Source organism: Eumetopias jubatus, unplaced genomic scaffold, assembly GCF_037043125.1.
Source record: "Eumetopias jubatus isolate StellerSeaLion01/CBP00866 unplaced genomic scaffold, mEumJub1_p1.0 scaffold_16, whole genome shotgun sequence".
NCBI classification, from domain to species: Eukaryota; Metazoa; Chordata; class Mammalia; order Carnivora; family Otariidae; genus Eumetopias; species Eumetopias jubatus.
In genome coordinates, this window is record NW_028274822.1 from 55,513,774 (window position 1) to 55,533,957 (window position 20,184).

At 41.6% G+C, this 20,184-nt stretch overlaps 1 protein-coding gene across 5 annotated transcripts in view; it reads right to left on the minus strand.

Moving 5' to 3' along the window:
* Positions 1-20,184, minus strand: part of EPB41L3 (erythrocyte membrane protein band 4.1 like 3) — a 148,750-nt gene that overhangs the window by 80,660 nt on the left and 47,906 nt on the right. For all 5 annotated transcript variants that reach the window (XM_088019619.1, XM_028123935.2, XM_088019618.1 and 2 more), the window contains exons 2-3: positions 5,988-6,187; positions 1,214-1,411 (exon numbers count right to left, since the gene is read on the minus strand). In XM_088019619.1, coding sequence (XP_087875745.1) covers positions 1,214-1,411; positions 5,988-6,176 — 387 coding nt within the window. In that variant the 5' untranslated portion in view covers positions 6,177-6,187. The remainder of the gene's footprint in view (positions 1-1,213; positions 1,412-5,987; positions 6,188-20,184) is intronic.

Here is a 20,184-nt window from a genome sequence, read left to right on the forward strand (position 1 = left end):
TTATGACTCAAGAAAAGGACTGGGTGCAGAACTGCATTATGCCACACAGAACAGGAATGATGAGGGGTTGTAGACAGAGGAAGCAGAGAGGGGTGAATGAGGAACATGGGAAGTCAGGCGGGCTTGGTGCTGGCGGGGTCTTCGGAGGATTAGAAATGCAGGACGACACATATACACTGCCTGTGGCACCTGGGAGAGCCGCGCAGCACACAGAGCAGAAGAGGTGAACTGTGTAGACATGTGATGGGAGGGGCTGGTGGGGAGGGCTGCGTGATGTCCCCGTGTGACGAAGGGCAGGCGGCTGAAGCAGGAGGAATAAGCTCTTGCGATGAAAACATTCAATCTGAAGCTGAATCACCTTGCTGAAAGAGCAAACTGCCCCCTCCAAGCTGTGGGGAGAAGGCGCCGTGGCTCCTGCACACCCAGACCTGCTCCTGTGGTTTCAGTTCACAGGTTTCAGCCCTGTGTGTGTGTTCTCTGCGACACATGGAGAATCCACCCGTCTCCACTGCTATGAACAGGTTCGTGTTGTTCTCATCTGTTAACTTGGTCTTGCTAAGCATCTCTGACAAAAGTCATTCAACTGCTCCTTCTCTGACAGGGATTTTAGTTTTCTTTACAAAAAGAACAAAGGATAGTAGACCCCTTTACACTCAGGCTGCAATGCCCACCGTGATGTACATTTAAAAAATTACTCTAAGAGGAGGACATTCACCGTTCAAATGATCCCACCAATCTACCAATGCTATGTACAGAAATTTACAAGTTCATACCAATTAAAAGTTGCAATGATTCAAATAAAAAAGATATTATTAAATAATTTAAAATAGGAAGAGTAAAATTATTTGAATAGAAAAAGTAAAACTACTCAAGTAGAAAAAGTAAATTCATTTAAATGATAGCTCATAAGATATTGAAGAAAAACCTGATTTTTGAGGCCCCCAGTTTTTTTTCCTACCATGGAAAGTGTTAGAGATTTTTTTTTTTAATTAAGATCACATTTTTCTTTTGATTGTAACATTTTGGAGACATTATAAGTACTTTCAGTAATTTGATCTCCTGTTAGAGACTTTGGAAAGAATTTTGTATTTAGAAACTGGGTCTGAATAACTTTCCAGAGTTATGAAAACAAGAATGCATCTTGTATGTCTCATACCAACATTCTCCAGTTCTCAATACCTGGGACAAAAAAGATTTTTAAATATGCACTCACCTCCACATCACAGGTATATTCTGATCCATCCAGAAGTATCACTTTGCACTGCATGTTTTTAGGCTTTTTGACAATCTTTAATGGAGATCGAGATAGTTTACTGCTAGATGATTTCTGAGAAAGTTTATCGTCTTCCAATTGCTGATATTCGAGCTGTTTTGCAGCCCCAGCAGCGAACTCCCGTTCCTTGTCAGTGACCTGTGAAGAGCAAACAATGAACAGTTTTCACTGCAAGACAGGAAATAAATATTGCATTGCTCAGGCAAGAGCAAAACCCTTTAGACGTAGGCCTTCCTATTTCCCAGAGCAGGAGAGATGTTTGCATCAGGAGACTGTGAATGGGCAAGTACGCATACAGGGATATTTATAATGCTAATGGTTTCACCTAAATGTTGTTTAACTTTTGCCATTTAAATGTACCAACGGGGCTGCATTTCAGTTTGACTTGAGGGTTTAATTTAGAAGCATGGAGTTAGCAAATGCCATCAAGACTTCACTAAGCAAAGGAGGATACAAACGGACTCCTGACTTTTTAAAAAGGCATTAGACAGTACAGGTCTTTAAAATAAATCATTTAGGGGGCGCCTGGGTGGCTCAGTCGTTAAGCGTCTGCCTTTGGCTCAGGTCATGATTCCAGGTCCTGGGATCCAGCCCCGCATCGGGCTCCCTGCTCGGCGGGAAGCCTGCTTCTCCCTCTCCCACTCCCACTGCTTGTATTCCCTCTCTCGCTGTGTCTCTCTGTCAAATAAATAAATAAAATCTTTAAAATAAAATAAAATAAATCATTTAGATTTTATCTACTGTACTCTGTTTTCTTCATTCACTGGATCCTTCTATATTCTATGACCCACAACACCCCACATACATATAAGGTATCTTATAAACTTTAAGGCCTAGAGAGCTTCAAGTATTAATCTTCTCAGTAATTTTACAACCGTTACAGCTCTAAATCAATTCAATGAAGCCAGCAGCACTGAAATTCATCACAAAGTAATCCCCTTAATCTGTTTCCCCCCTCACTGTAATGAGCCAGTGTAAGAGCAGATCACATCTGTCCAAAAGCTTTAATCTGCTTTCAAAGTACAACAATGTAGTCCAGGCTAGACTTAGAACTGCAGAATATGTCCTGAGGAACAGTTAATTCTCCCTTGAATCAATAAATATCCTTGGAAATCTCTCTGTGCAACTAATCTCTTTACACCTCCCGGCTTTATATATGTGTGTGTTTACATACATATATTTCATTGAAGTACCGTTGACACATTACAAATAATTTCACCTGTACAAAATAGTGATTAAACAACTCAATACATTATGCTGTGCTCACCGCAAGCATAGCTAGCATCTGTCACCATACAATGCTCTCTTCTATTAAATGACCACCAATGGTATTAATGTGCAAATTCAACTCATGGACCAGACTATCATTTCCACTAGTCTGCAAATGCACACTGACAGACCAAAGAAAGACATGTTGCAAAATTCAGTTCAGGCCCCTTGAGTGAGCACGAAATTTCTTCTCTCACAAACATACTATCTTTCTAGTAGCTAAAAGCACATGACCTTGACAATAAAGGTTTATTTAGATTTATCACTTCAACTTTTCTTTCTTATTAGTGACTACAATTTTATGACACTAATCACAAAGTTATCTTCTGGTATATTTATTTTGGATTTTAGGTATGGATTTCTGCTTTTATAAAGTCATTTTCTATCTGGTTTTCCCTCCAAATTATAAATACAGTCCTTTCCTCCACTATTTTACACAGGAATTCAGGGCAAAGTTGTGAGACGTTCTTCAGAATAAAAAGACCAATTTGCTGAGTGAAGAGACCATGAAAAAACTGCAAAAACAACTTCAAAGGCCAAAATAGTTGAAAGGCTAGAGGTAGCTAAAACAAGTAAATAAAAGAAAACCTGCTCTGGCAACTTGGTCCAACTTTTTTTTTTTTTTGACTATTAGTTTTTCGTATCAAAGTATTAAAATAGTGCTGCAAAAAAGTCAAACAATTTTGGCCTTAAGCTAGTTGAAGAAGTTCGGTAACCTTGGAATTTTTTTTTAAGATTTCTTTATTTTACTGAGAGAGAAAGAGAGAGGGAGCACACATGGGGGGAGGGGCAGAAGGAGAGAGAGAATCTCAAGCAGATTCCCACTGAGGGCAGAACAAGACACAGGGCTCAATCTCAGGACCCTGAGATCATGACCTGAGCCGAAATCTAGAGTCGACCACTTACCTGAGCTACCCAGGCACCCTGGTAACCTTGGAATTTTATATCATATATTTGCTAAGTGCTTATAACTTACATAAGACTTTAGCTCTTTTTTAAAGATTTATTTATACTAGAGAGAGAGAGTTCAAGTGGGAGTAAGGGCAGGAGAGGGGGAGAGAGAACCTCAAGCCCCAAGCCTGGGGGGCGGTGAGGGCTCAACCTCCGGACCCTAAAATCATGACCTGAGCTGAAACCAAGAGTCGGATGTTTAACCAACTGCGGCGCACCCAGGTACCCTAAGACTTTTGCACTTTTAATTCACATTTTCATTTCATTACAGGAAAAGTCAACAGAAGCTACGTTTTTATTTAAATCTCACTACCTGGAATCAACTTTTTCTCTGTATTGAGGAAGATGAAATTTCATTTTTCCTCTAATAAAATAAAAGTATCTGTATGAGACTAAGCTTTCTGGGTTACTTATAGGTCAACTCCAGACACCCCTGAAACCACCAGCGTTGGAACGGAGGTGTTTTTTCCAAAACATTTAAAGCACGAACCCCTCACTGAGCCTCTCATGCACGTATTTTCAACAACTTCAGAAGAGCAGACCAAGGACCTCAAATGAAACGTCCACTGTAGTCACATATAATTCATTACAATTTAAAAATATCAGTATCAGGGCGCCTGGGTGGCTCCGTCATTAAGCGTCTGCCTTTGGCTCAGGTCATGGTCCTGGGATCGAGCCCCGCATCAGGCTCCCTGCTCTGCGGGAGGACTGCTTCTCCCTCTCCCACTCCCCCTGCTTGTGTTCCCTCTCTCGCTGTGTCTCTGTCAAATAAATAAATAAAATCTTTAAAAAAAAATCAGTATCAACCCTTTTGGCAAAACCTCTGTTCCAATGACTCTTCATGACAGCTCTGGGAGGTAGGTATCTAGGTCTCCTTACCCTCATTTAACACATGGGAGAGAAAAGGACAAAGGGTACAGTCTCCACAAACTTCCTCCATAAAACTAGTAGCCTGGAATTCAAATCCAGCCAAGCTCATGTGTTTTCATCGTCACGGACTACCAAAATGTACTTCATTTCACCTCCAACACAACTGGGCTCCTAGCCTGATCAAGGAGCCAAGAGCAGAAGAACCTGAGAAAACGATCTTTTCTGATCTCTTCATCTTGTGAACAAGGAAGCTGAGGCTCAGAGGCTGAATGCGTTCTCTGAGATCCCTAAAATAACTAGGGAAAAGGCAGGATTAAATAGTTCTCCTGGCTCCACAGCCAGTTACCCTTCCCTCAAAGGGCTTTAGTATCATTTCTCTCATTTTGTTTCAGACATCTGATTTCCAGAAGATAAAACACATGTATCACGTCTTGGCCCAAAAACTCTTTCTTCTGTACAATTATCTCCCACTCTCACATTTATTTCATTTCAGAGTTAAGAGGAAAGAACGGGGGAAAAAATCCAGTCTAGTAATTTTAAATTGCTGAAGGTTTAAAAAAAAATCAAAACACCACCATCCTCACACCTCCAAAAAAATAAACGGTGAAGGAAAACCATGATGACAATGGCCCCTTAGATTTTGTTTAATAAGCTGGAAGGATAACCTCCAGCTCCCCATCATGAAACATTTTATATCAGACACAGCATCTATTTACAGAACATGAAAATAAATGTTATTTTTAATACTGCTTAAAAGCAGAACATAAACACCAAGGGAAAAGAAATAATCAGGTTGTAAACATAGTTTAATGTTATAATAATGTGTTGTGCCTTCCAAAGAATTTCACTAACATGCTGATTTCGTGTCTCTTCTCTCAACATCTTGTACAATTTCTAGCTTGACACATATACTTCCAACCTAGAAAAAGGTCAGTCGTTTGCAGGGACTCCCAGATCTCCTTACCATAGCATGAGTGGGTACCCTAACACATGTTATTTCAGGTTTGAAGTTTCAAGCCAAAATAATTTAAACATGGATTCATTCAAAGCCCAAGTATAAACCATGCTTTATATTTTGTATGAAAACTTTTAAAATAGTCACATTACATGTGACAACTTAAGTATGTCTAGATAATGGAGTTGAACATACACGCACATAAGGGAGGGAAAGAGACCCAGCTGAACATTCATTAAAAGTCGCTGGCAACACTAGGATCAGAGTGACCCCTGGGAAGAATCAAAAGAGCTCTAACCCCTAAGCCTGAACAAAAGTTAGGAGCCTAATTAAAGCCTTTGGTGTGATGTTTAGCCTTCCTGTAAACCCAGATAAAACCAATAACCTGTAGTCCAGATTTCAGGGTGGGTTTAAATGCTTTAATCAAATGAAGGAGTTACCAAGCAAGGTTGTGGAATGTCATTCACTGGAAGTCTTAAAATAGCATAAGTTTCCATCTGCCTGGGACCAGAAGGGGTAAACAGACAACCCCTCATAGTTTCCTCTAGTGCTAAGAGACCAAGGTCGGCCCCGACCCTGGAAAAGGTCAATAAACATTCCTGAATTGGGTTTCTGGGCGATGCTAGCAGGTGTGGGGGAGCCGGTGGCGGCCTGGGTCCCATGGCTCACCTCCTTCCTCACAGGGGTGCTGTGCGCCGCGGCCTCGAACTGCTCTAGGGCCTGGTGCTGCTCCTCGCCGCTGGGTTCGGGCCCCGGGCCCTGCGGCGCCCCCGCGTGCCCCTGCGCCCCCGCCGCCTCCTGGGGCTCGGCCTCCTGCTCGGGCTTGGATTCCGAGTCTGAGCCAGATTCGGTCGTCATGGTTGATTGTTCTGCAAACAGAAAATGGCAAGGTCCCATCATTCAGTGTAATTACCTTCGCTAGGCACAAAAACTAGGATGCTACCTATGGTGAAAGGCTGCACAGAAACACAATAAAAAAAAAAAAAAAAAGGGAAACATGCATGCAATCCAAACACAGTCCTACTGCACAGTCCTAATAGACGACTTCCATTTACCACAAAGATGGTTCAAAATGAACATTTAACTGGAAGCCAAAACTTATTTGTAATGATCACAGGTTTTATTCCTATTAGGTTTTTTGCCACAGATGGCCATAAAATGACATTAAAGTAACGATCTAATAATTATATAACTTAGACACATTTAATTTCAGAAAAATGAATCTTCTGCATCAGCTGGATCTATATTTTAATCTCTGGGAAGGATGATCTAATAATGGAAGCGGATTTTTTTTCTCCTTCCCTCTGCCTTCCTATCTCTACCCAGGGCCCCTGCTCTGCCTCCAGAACCCCTGGATGTATCCATTCTTCCATGAGCAAGAGCCCTTCTCTGCTTTCTCAGAACCCTGTCAGCCCCTTTTGAGTGAACAGTGACAACTACATTAGAGGCTTCCTCGGGGACCTGGGGGCGGGTCCCACACGGGACAAGCCGTGGGCGGGGCTGGAGGGAGGCTGGGAGCCTCATCTCTCCCTCCCTCACCAGTGAAAAGTCACAGCTTCTTCCTGCTTCCTCCTGTTTCCCCTGACAGTTGAAAAAGGAGTTTGTCTCAGCTCATAAGGGACTCACACAACAGAGTTTAATATATAATAATCTTCTTTTACACCTAAAAACACCTTCTAAAATAGAACCACCACCTTGTAATGGTTTGCTAGTCAAGACACGTAAGTATTTTGTGCCTTAGTTTCCACATCTGCCAAATGAGGGAATTGAACCTGACCATGTCCAAAGAACTTAGTTTCTGGGGGTTCCTTCCTCCCCCTCCTAATGGGCATGCTGCTGTGCTTAAAGCAGTATTTTGCTCGAAACAGCAAGAGAGGAGCTGTGCCAGCTGCTACCGTGGCATTTTAAGTAATTTCTTATCTTAGATAGACGGTAAATAACTCAAACCAAATATCCCAGCCCGTCCTATGATTTCCCTTCCTAATTCTAATTTTATGGTAAAAATACCAGGAACAAAGGGGTAGTGTAATACTCTAAGCAAATGATACGCCCATTAGTATAATACAGAATTATGCAAACTATTACTCCATAGTAAAATCGCCTGTTCTATCTTCACAACACACGCTGGAGTATGTTTAATAACTTGAAGAAGAGGGAACATACAAATACCAATGTATGTTATAAACTAAATTCTACATCCATGTTTCCTATCTAGGGTTCCTTTCTACAATCACCAGCTATTCCTTCTGTTGAATAAAAGACATATCAACTTGGCATGTGCTCAGCTGCCCAAAGCATATGTAAATATCAAGACCAAACACTGAACAAGATAGTGATCCACATAAAAGGAACACATTTTCTTTTTTCCTCTTACATTTTAGATTTTTAAGCAAATCTTGAAAGTAAACACTATATTCTCTTTTGTATGATTTTACTAGAAAGTGTTAAGTCCAGAGAAAAGACAGAGAGGAGGAAAGGTGATGTTACAGTGTAATCCAGAGCCTATAATCAAATTCGACCTTTTAAAGGGAGAGGGTCAGTTTTTATTTTATTATGTTATGTTAATCACCATTTTTGATGTAGTGTTCCATGACTCATTGTTTGCATATAGCACCCAGTGCTCCACTCAATACGTGCCCTCTTTAATACCCATCACCAGGCTAATCCATCCCTCCACCCCCCTCCCCTCTAGAACCCTCAGTTTGTTTCTCAGAGTCCATAGTCTCTCATGGTTCATCTCCCCCTCCAATTCCCCCCCTTCATTTTTCCCTTCCTACTATCTTTTTTTTTTTTAACATAGAATGTATTATTTGTTTCAGAGGTACAGGTCTGTGATTCAACAGTCTTACACAATTCACAGCACTCACCATAGCACATACCCTCCCCAATGTCTATCACCCAGCCACCCCATCGCTCCCACCCCACACCCTCAGTTTGTTTCCTGAGATTAAGAATTCCTCAGTGAGGTCATATGATACATGTCTTTCTCTGATTGACTTATTTCGTTCAGCATAATACCCTCCAGTTCCATCCATGTCGTTGCAAATGGCAAGATTTCATTCCTTTTGATGGCTGCATAACATTCCATTGTACATATATACCACATCTTCTTTATCCATTCATCTGTCAATGGACATCTTGGCTCTTTCCACAGTTTGGCTATTGTGGACATTGCTGCTATAAACATCGGGGTGCACGTACCCCTTCGGATCCCTACATTTGTATCTTTGGGGTAAATACCCACTAGTGCAATTGCTGGGTCATATGGTAGCTCTATTTTCAACTTACTTAGGAGACCTCCATACTGTTTTCCAGAGTGGCTGCACCAGCTTGCATTCCCACCAACAGTGAAGGAGGGTTCCCCTTTGTCCACATCCCCGCCAACATCTGTCATTTCCTGACTTGTTAATTTTAGCCATTCTGACTGGTATGAGGTCATATCTCATGGAGGTTTTGATTTGGATTTCCCTGATGCCAAGCGATGTTGAGCACTTTTTCATGTGTCTGTTGGCCATTTGGATGTCTTCTTTGGAAAAATGTCTGTTCATGTCTTCTGCCCATTTCTTGATTGGATCATTTGTTCTTTGGGTGTTGAGTTTCATAAGTTCTTTAGAGATTTTGGATACTAGCCCTTTATCTGATATGTCCTTCGCAAATATCTTCTTCCAGTCTGTCGGTTGTCTTTTGGTTTTGTGGACTGTCCTTTGCTGTGCAAAAGCTTCTTATCTTGATGAAATCCCAATAGTTCATTTTTGCCCTTGCTTCCCTTGCCTTTGGCGATGTGTCTAGGAAGAAGTTGCTGCGGCTGAGGTTGAAGAGGTTGCTGCCTGTGTTCTCCTTTAGGATGTTGATGGAGTCCTGTCTCACGTTTAGGTCTTTCAACCATTTGGAGTCTACTTTTGTGTGTGGTGTAAGGAAATGGTCCAGTTTCATTCTTCTGCATGTGGCTGTCCAATTTTCCCAACACCATTTGTCGAAGAGACTGTCTTTTTTCCATTGGACACTCCTTCCTGCTTTGTCAAAGATGAGTTGACCATAGAGTTGAGGGTCCATTCTGGGCTCTCTATTCTGTTCCATTGATCGATGTGTCTGTTTTTGTGCCAGTACCATACTGTCTTGATGATGACAGCTTTGTAATAGAGCTGGAAGTCCAGAATTGTGATGCCGCCAGCTTTGCTTTTCTTTTTCAACATTCCTCTGGCTATTCAGGGTCTTTTCTGGTTCCATACAAATTTTAGGATTATTTGTTCCATTTCTTTGAAAAAAGTGGATGGTATTTTGATAGGGATTGTATTAAATGTGTAGATTGCTCTAGGTAGCATTGACATCTCCACAGTATTTGTTCTTCCAATCCATGAGCATGGTACGTTTTTCCATTTCTTTGTGTCTTCCTCAATTTCTTTCATGAGTATTTTATAGTTTTCTGAGTACAGATTCTTTGCCTCTTTGGTTAGATTTATTCCTAAGTATCTTATGGTTTTGGGTGTCGTTGTAAATGGGATCGACTCCTTAATTTCTCTTTTTTCTGTCTTGTTGTTGGTGTATAGGAATGCCACTGATTTCTGTGCATTGATTTTATATCCTGCCACTTTACTGAATTCCTGTATGAGTTCTAGTAGTTTTGGGGTGGAGTCTTTTGGATTTTCCACATAAAGTATCATATCATCTGCAAAAGAGTGAGAGTTTGACTTCTTCTTTGCTGATTCGGAAGGCGTTTATTTCTTTTTGTTGTCTGATTGCCGTGGCTAGGACTTCTAGTACTATGTTGAATAGCAGTGGTGAGAGTAGACATCCCTCCCGTGTTCCTGTTCTTAGGGGGAAAGCTCTCAGTTTTTCCCCATTGAGAACGATATTTGCTGTGGGTTTTTCATAGATGGCTTTTATGATATTGAGGTATGGACCTGGGAGAGGGTCAATTTTAATAGTCAATTCAATTTGCTGAACTCTCAATTAAGTGCCAAATTTAAGTCACGTACTGCCCATGGTTTAGAAACAGAAATAAATGTGTTGTAACCCCCCTCCTCGCCCCAAGGAGTGGAAGAAATGGACTCTTCTCAGAATCCATTTTCTCCTTCCTCCTTTTAGTAATTAAACTTTGTTTTAGCTGGTATTCCTTCACCCAGCTTGAGACCACAATGAGTTGAGGCCAGGTGATGAAGTCTGGACCAATGAGAAAAGACAGAGTATGTATCCAGTATTTAGGTCATCTTCATAAAGGCAAGGGCACTTGCCCTAGGCTTCCTCTTCTCATTGGCTAGGGAAAAATGATCGACATGGTCACCATAGACTCAGTCATGGAGGCCCCAAATTCAGGAGGATGCCAGGGTCACCCCTTCAACCTGGGCCCCTGCTCTGCTGCTCCAGATTGTTCCATGAGGCAGAAATTCATTTCTGTCTTCCTGGAACTGCACTACGCTTGCTCAGGGCCATTCTAATACATATTCTTGAGACTAAAATTCTACCAAAATATAGTCATGCTCTGGCAGTTCCCATCTCAGTAAAACAAAGTAGCCTTCCCTCCAGCCCACATCCTCCATCAGCTATGACCATATTTCTCTGCTTTCCACTCCTAGCTTCTCAAAAAATTGTGTTGACCTTCACTGTCTTCTACGTCCTCCCTTACCCTCTCCCTGCAAGGACTCCAGTCTGACTCGCACTGAGGTGGACAGTGCCATGGACTACCCACTCTCTTCTTTTCCCATCTCATCTCATCTCTTAGCAGCCCCAGCCCAACTTGTCAGCATCTTTCCCTCACTTGGGGTTCAGAACACACCACACCCTCCTGCTTTTCTCCCCCATCTCTCAGGCTACACCTTCTCATTCTCTTTTCCAGGCTACTTCTTACCCAACCTCTACATGTGGGAATCTTCTGGAAAACTCAGTTCAGGCTCTCTCCTCTTCTCACTTGACATTTTCTCCCAGCTATTGCTATACTTTCCCAGGGCTTTAAATACTTCCCAGAAGCCAACTGCTTATAGACTCACATCTCTGGTCTGAACCTCTGTTCTGGGGTTTCAAACCCAACTGCCCACTTGACATTTCTCACTGATAGCTCACAAGTACCTCTAGATTTTTCTCTCTCAAGTCTGTTCCTCCCCTCCCTCTTTTTCCTCACCCCAAAAAAGGGCAATGCCATTCTTTCAAGCCAGAATTCCAGAAATCAGCCCTGACATTTCCTTTTCCTTCCTTTCTCTAACAGAGGACAAAAGGTTTTGTAAAATATATTTTGCAAAATATATAATTTTCCACATACATATACAAATACCTATATAAAAACATATTTCCAAAATATATCTGGAATTGGTCCCCTGCCACTATGCAAGCTATCATTTCTTTCCTGAACTCCCTAATAAACTTCCTCTTCCTTGTCTATTCCTGCCCACTTCTATTCTGATCTTCATAACACATAAATCTAGTCCTAGCACCCATGTTAATACCTTCCCGATGTGCTTGAAGAAAAATCCAAACTCTTAATTGCCATGGCCTTCCAGCACAAGCCTAGGCCTCAACACCCGATCCATGCCCAGTGGCACTGCCTACCCCCTCTCCCACGACGATCTGGCCACGTGATCTCCTTTTGGTTGGCAAAGCCCAGCAAGGTTTTCTGCTTCCAGGTTTTTTAGACATGCTGTTCTCTGTGAGAACATTCTTTCCTCTGCTCTTCAAGTGGCCAATTCCCCATTCCTCAAGTGTCAGCTTGAGAAAGGCATTCCCTTTTTACATAGCTACTCTATGTGTGGTACCAGTACCAATGTAGTACTTGGACCACAGTAGGTATTTGAATAATTATTTGAGGAACAACTAATAAAATCAATCCCATTATTATCATATCCACCTACATATGTGAGTGTGTAAGAACTGTTCCTTATAGTCTTTAGCAATTGTGAAATCTCTCAAGTGAGGAAAAAGTAGGTATTTCTATGTTTAATGGAAAACAGAACTCAGTTACAACTTTCAGAGCTGAAATCTCCCTACAGGTAATAGATGCTATCAGTCTAATCACATGCTTTTACCAGTGGGTCAAAGCGTTTTCCAAAAACTCAAAAAGAAAATGTTTAAGTGGTTTAGAGAATCTCTGTAAGAGTGACCAGAATCACTAGATCATGAAATCAAAAAATAAAACACAAATGACTACTAAAAAAAGTACATTTTTAAAAGATGCTTAGGGGCACCTGGGTGGCTCAGTCGGTTGGGCGTCAGCCTTTGGCTCAGGTCGTGATCCCAGGGTCCTGGGATCGAGTCCTGAACTGGGCTCCCTGTTCTGCAGGGAGCCTGCTTTTCCCTCTGCCTCTCTCTCTCTCTCGCTCATGAATAAATAAATAAAATCTTAAAAAAAAAAAGATGCTTAATTTTCTTCCCAGGCAGGGCAGTTCTTATAAATAAATATAAATCATATTTAAAAAATGTTGGATACCTTCAATATCTTCTATTTTCTATGAATATTATGTGTGTTTTGGCAAATAGCTCTAACTTAATGAGATGTCAAAATGGTTACTGAAGCAAAACCGGAATCATATCTCAAAATATAAACATTTTAGTTCATTTCACTTTAAAAATCTATGTACAATCTTTATAAATCTAATACATGAAAATAATTAGCAGCAAATAAGTTGTCATGTGTGAGCCTGGACGACAGACTTAATTTCTTTGGTCTCCTGCTTCCTCTTCCATGAAACAAAGGGTTCAGCCTAGAAATTAGTGATGATGGAGTGTGGTGGGTGAGGGGAAAGGAGTGAAAGATGCCAAACTTCAGATCTTCTTACAGTTTGTCTTCTTACAGAAGTCTCTCACCTCTTTCACCACCTTCTTTCAGCTTCCTTGCTTTGTAAACATAAGGAATTTTTACACAAATGTAGTTTTAGTATAGACTCCATTGGGGTGGACATATCAATGCAACCCAAACATTAAAAAGTTGTCCAATGTGTGTTAAAATAGGAATCTTTCTAAACACATGAACTTAGCCCCTCGATAAACATGAACTAAAAGGGAAAAATTAGTACAAGAACATCCCAATTTTGAGTTTCGGTGTTATTGTTCTGGTCATGAAACCATTTTGCGACCTGCTTTTCTCTTTGATTTCACGACTTGTCCCTAAGGCAGAGAGCCAGCTCTACAAAAGCTGAATAAAATGCAAAATAGAACCCAGCAACCACCTATCAACTATTTAAATAATAAAATAACCTACCATTATTTTCTACCTACAAATATACCATATGATATCTTACTTGTCATAGATCACATAAATCACAGAACCTCAAACCTTGAGTAAACTCTTATGCACTTGTCAAATATTTCTGAAGCATATTATTTTCCCCAGCACTACATGCATAATATAATGAATGAAAATTGTTGCTGTTTCTTGACTAATTGTAATAACATAAAACCTTCATTGCAGCTGAGAGATAGTAGAGCAATAAACCCTAAAAATGTAAGGCTTTGTAGTTCTGGAGTCTCACTAGAATCAATATATAACTCTACATATCTGAAAGGGCATAAGTTCATACTGTACCTACGAGTAAACAACACTGACAGCTTACATCAGTAAATCCAGCTTCAAAACTTTTAAGTCTTCTTCCCTACCCACATGCCAATACAAGCGAGTGATGAACTGATTTTTAAATGGCAAACAATTAAAAGCATAAGCATCTAAATATAGTACTTCTAACTTTAACTCCTATTTTCATAATTTTAGAGTGTACACTTCTGGTCTTGTACCCAAATGCCAAAACATTTTCTTAAAGCAGATTTGTAGGATATTTGCATTGCTTTGGCTTTTCTTTTTTCTCATGCTCACTCCTTGCTTTCTTGGATGACCCTGCCCCTTAAAGTTGCACACTTCCCTTTCCATCTCACTAAACTCTACTCCAACGCTCCCTCCTCTTCTGATCTATTCACTTCGGACTAAACATAGCTGTCAATGATTTCAGTTACTAGAAGTGAACACCATCGCTTGCAATTCTAAACAGAAAGCGACACAAAATGCTTTGGCTTAAACTCTGCCCTTTCTTGAAACTAAATTTACCTTATCAGCTGTGTTCTACTTCAGCTAAAAAAGCAAAGGCTTAGACTTCTAGAAACTCTGAATCCTAAAAGTTGAGGTAAAGACTTTCATTTGAGTATTCCAGTGGGATGGCAAGAGGAATCCTCCATCTTTTCAAGAAACAGGAACTGTATTCATTATGCCTCTCCCAGGGAGAGATTTAGTAAATGACTAAGAAATTAAGAAATAGTGATGAGCCTCCAAGGAGGCCCCATGCAGGTATAAATGAAGTCACGGTCCCAATCCCCAGTCCGTTTCACCTATAAAAATTGGTCATGGCTTTCTTCCTTTTCAGCTCCAATTTTCTATTCCATAGAAGAAAAAAGGTCAATTTGTCCTCATGTTTTCCACTTTTAGAACTAGCATTTTAAAATCTCCATCTCCTAACTAAATGACTGCTTAATTAGCTTCTCTATTCAAATTTACCTCCCTCTCTTGCTGGTATTAAAATTCAGTCATATTAAAAGACACCAACCTAGAAAGGACTTCAGGTAGGAAAATGCTCAATGTAAATCTCTGTCATTTAGGCATAAAACAGGATTCCTACTGAATAACCAAACACTTTGTTAAAAAAACACACAAAACAAAACAAAAAACCCTTTATACCATTTACTTACCTTCAGGGATGTAAGACTAAAATGGACAATTTTTTTTTTTTAAAGCAAGTTTGTTTCCTCTTATATTTCAAATACAAATTCATAGGAGAAGAGAACCTAGTATATAAATGTCAATATTTGTGACTATGGAATAGTATCCACCATCAATTGTGAGCAAACTATAAGATGGTAATATCTCCTGGCGTTTCTACTGGATTCTGCCTATTTGCATTAGAAGAAGGGAAAAAAAGGCCCTAGTACCATCCAGCTTAAAAAAAAACCCAAAACAACACAGAAAACCAAGTCAGCCTGCTCTAGGGCTCACTCACACTCCACTCTTCCACACCCACCATCCCTCCCCCTCCAGTACGGGCCTACCTATTTAGAGCCATGCTTATAGAAGGAATTGTCTTCCCATGTGGTCTCCACACTCTCCCTCCCACTCACTCTTCAGGGTGTCTCCCATTATTCTAGTATACCTCACTAAGGTTACCAATGACCTCCCTACAAGCCAATAAATCCCAGGTGACATCCCTTCTCATCTTTGAATTCTCTGCTTTGGGCACTCTTGATTTTCCTATCTGTTCTGGCTACTCCTTCTAATTTCCCTTGGCTTCTTCATGGCCTATTTCCTATTTTCTCTTTCTAAACTTGTTAGCTCTCTAGGAGTCCATCACACGCTCTAAACCCTCTTTCTTGGAGAGCTCCTCCATCTCACTTCAAATAAAATTACAGCTCCAAAATAGAAGTTCCTCAGTTTGGAACCTCCCTGAGCTACAGATCCATATATAGCATTCAACTTCCTACCTTGCTTACCTGGATATCTCAGAGGCACCCGAACTGAACATTTTTCCATCCAAACCCTTGATGCCCCCACGCTCCCAGCCCATCTGTTCTACTGCGGTCTTCCGCATGTCAGTAGGTGGGCTTCCATCTGTCCAGCTACTCATGCTAGGAACTGCAACAGCACCCCTCTCCTCACTCCCAACTCAGTCTTTGTCATGCCAGTCTACTGCACCTCTTGAGTTGTGTGCAAAGGAGGAAGGCAGCAGAGAGTTCTATCCAGAGGTTACTCATCAGACAAGGGCAGAGCAGTGTGAAAAACCAGCTGCACTTACTTGTCTGCTGCAGCTGGGACATAACGGGTGTGCAGGGGGTGGCGAGGGGTGATGAGACGAGCTAAGCAGAAGTCAGGTCCCGTGAGGCTGTCTGATCAGGCCAAGGAGACTCCGTGGCATTGCAGAGACCACCACGCTGGCGGCCACAAGGACTAACACCAGAAGGGGTCAGCTGGACCTCTTCATTGTTTTGGCTCAAAGTTAGACCAACCTGATAAAGCAAGGAGGCCTCGATGGGGCAGCAGTGGACCGGTTATTCCTCAAAGCACAAAACAGGGGGATTCAGGACCGGTCATTACCAAATATCTTTGAAAACTTGGAAACAGAGAGTTGAGATGCTAAGTGTTTCTGACTAGCAGCAGGGATGATGGATAGTTTTCTTCTCTTTTTTTCAAATAAGCTTTTGGGCCATACTAACTTCAACTCCTATAAGCCAATATACCAACTCCTATTGGCTGACTTTACGATTACAGAAGCAGAAACCTGGAATTTCTACAAAGATGACACGATCACTCAAAATTTACTTTCACCATGACGACTGTAAACCTGCCAGGATTACCGAGATCCATCTTTATGGAGACAAAGATTTCATGACAGCACAGCACATCTACAATTCAGAGTTGGGAATTTAAAAAATAAGACCAAAAAAAAAAAAAAAAAAGACCACAGTCCCCTGCTTCAAGGAGTATACATCTGACAGGTGACCCTGAGGAGCAAACCAACCACAGCGCCTAGGATGTGAGAAGCAAGCCCAGAGAAGAGGGCTTTCAACAAGGCTGCAGGGGTAGAGAGGGCTTCCGCAGGAAATAACCCTCCTTTGATGGAAAAATCATCGGGGTGAACTTTCTATCCCAAATGAAATGACTCGTTTTAAACGTTAGGTGCAAGTAAAAATCACTGGCTACTTCAGGAGGACAAAGGGAAATCACAGATAAATCAAAGTGCAGGAGAGGCACCCGGCTGGGCCAGAAGGACACAAGCCAGACTCAAGTGGGCCACATGCTCTGTGACCTCAATGGAATGCATCTCCTCTTCTGTTCTAAAATTCTGAAATTCTAGTCTTCCTGAGGGCCAGAGATACTGTTGTATTAATAGCATGAAATCTACAGAAATTCTGCCCTTTAAGATAAAAGACGACAGATACTGATCTTACCCACTGGCCCCCAGGGCATAATGCAACTAGGGCAGGCAATCATGGCGTGCGAGAGAAAGCTGGCCTCTCCACCACCACACGGTCAGCTGAAGGCTTCATTAACTGACTCAATTACGGTTTTATGTCACTGAAGCAATACTTTACCCAGATCATCCAAAAAAGCTGAAGAAAAAAACTCTTAGTTTATGTAATACATTGGAAAAACCTGGTTAATTTTTGGTAAGCTTTGAGCTTTTCAAGCTCAAAAATGTTTAGAGCTATGTGTGAAGCAGAATAGTTAACAAATGCAGTTTAGAATATAGACAGAGATGATGATTATGAGTATGTTCACCTTATCAATATGTACTCGTATTTTCTAATCCAAGGGGTGCCAAACACCAGGGCATAAAATCCCACGTATCTTTGAAATAGCAAGAATATTTGGTTGTTCCCACAAGCCCCCCAAATACTTTTCAATAAACCAAGGAAGCAGCTGACTGCTATCTATCTATCTACCTATCTATCTATCTATCTATCTATATATGGGGGCTTCAGTTAGTGAACAGAGTTCAGTGACAGCACTAATAAGACAGGCAGGTTCCTGAGGGGACAAACCACTTGCAAAGAGAGAGTGGCAGAAGAACCAGTTCAGTCTCTGTTCCAGGACATCTGTGTTATGATCACTCTGATAAAAGAAGCTGAGTTCCCAGACTGGGGTTCTTGAACTCCGGAGGCTGGGGAAGAGTAGTACCTTATAGGTCTGAGAGTTTGTTCTGCTATTTTAAAGTAAAGTATACATTTATGGCAATGACACAGCTGCACACACTCACCAAATTTCCTTACTTTTGGTCGGAAATTTATTGGTTAAGGCTAGTAATACAGGCTACATCATTTCTTCAGGCATTAATACATTCCTTTGACAACATTTCCTAAATAACTGTTCTGAGGCCTAGGGATACATCAGATAAAGACAAAGGGTCTCTGCTCCATGGGAGCCTATGTTCTACTTGAAGGAGAAAAAAAAATTGTCAGCTACAGACAGATGTTATTAGATAATCCAATCTAAAGTAGATGGCGGCTGCTTACATTGGGTGTTTAGGGAGGGCTTCTCCAAGGAGGGGATATTTAAGCCGACATTCCAACGTCGAGAAGCACCTGCCCCGTGAAGGCACGGGGTTTGGGATAATACCTTCCAGTAAAGACTTGTGTCCAGGTCCAAAGAACAAAATGAGCTTGGTGTGGGTCAAGAAATGAAAAGAAGGTGGAGGTGGCTGGGACCCAGCAGGTGCAGTAGTGGAAGATGTGAGCAAGGACCAGATGTGAGGGTCTTGGTAAGCTGGTTTATGTAGCTGGATTTTATTTTAAATGCAATGGAGCATTTCAAGGTGAGGAATGATCGGGTCTTACTGATATTTTAAAAGACCACTCTGGCCTCTGAGCAAAGGAGTAAGGGTGGGAGGAGGGAGAGCATTTAGCAGCTCTGGCAACAGTCCAGGCAAGAGAACCCGGAGCAGGAGAGGAGATGGTGAGGAGGGGCACCCTTCTAGTGCCAGCCGAAGCTCTGACTGGAGCTTTGAGAAGACAGGGGAAATGGATTATGCAGGCAGGCAAACTCTCTTAGAAGCCTTAGGTCTCTTAGAAACACAGGGATCCCTAAAGGTGAAAAGATCACACAGAATGCATTCACCAGCACGGAGGGAGCCTGCCAACCGTCCCGTCAGGTTTCCATCATGATTCCTCTAGGTGGTGTTCTGTCACCTTCAACAAGGGAAATCATCTGTGAACCCCATACCATCAGCAATCATTTTTAAAAACATCTCATTCAGGTGAGAAGCAATGCCTGACTTTCCTTAAAACTCAATGTATTCTAGGGGTCTAAGTGACAGCTCCAGTTGAAACAAGGAAGGAAGGAAGGGAGGGAGGGAAGGAGGAAAGAAAGAGAGAGAGAGAGAGGGAGGGAGGGAGGGAGGGAGGAAGAAAGAAAAAAAGAAAAGGAAAAAAAAGGCAAACAGATGAACGGAAAATCTTTGGCCTTTATGGTTACAGAACGTGTTTCTAGACTTGATCTGAGAACCCAGCTAATGGCTAAATGGCATTTGTACCTATACGTTCTTTTCACACCCAATCTGGCAGAGAATTTTTGTCTCCATGAAACTTTAACATGATCACCACTGAGATGCTGTCATTATCAGGAAACTGAAGAGGTGCCAGTAGAGTTTTTATAGGCTTTATACAAGAATTCTGCTAATGCTATGAAAGGATTTAAGTTTCTAAATTGTGCATCCATGAATTCTAACTTGGTCTGGGTCGTACGTAGAAAACAGCCACCTTACAAAACACAGGGTAGTGTTTCCCCACAGCATATTTACATGCTTGTCACTTTGACAAGCATTTTGTTTTTTTTAAGATTTTATTTATTTATTTGAGAGAGAGACAGAGAGAGCACACATGCACACAAGTGGGGGGAGAGGCAGAGGGGGGGAGAGAGAGAGAGAGAGAACCCCGGAATCATGACCCGAGCTGAAGGCAGACACTTAACTGACTGAGCCACCCAGGCGCCCATTGAGAAGCATTTTATTTTTTTTTAAAGATTATTTATATATTTATTTATTTGACACACAGAGAGAGAGAGCACAAGCAGGGGAAGTGGCAGGCAGAGGGAGAAGCAGGCTTCCCGCTGAGCAGGGAGTCCGACGCGGCGCTCGATCCCAGCACCCTGGGATCATGACCTGAGCTGAAGGCAGATGCTTAACCGACTGAGCCACCCAGGCATCCCGACAAGCATTTTAATGTATTATTTGCTATCCACCGAAAACACTCTACAGAGCTGTCCCTGGGATAGGAAATTGCCAAATACCTATCTGTTTTCAGGAGTTAACATGAATACTTGGATTCAGTTTCCTGATAGCTATGTTTATAGCAGTTCATTAGTGTTCCCTATCACTAAACTAGAGTTCAGAATGGATTATGACTTCATTTC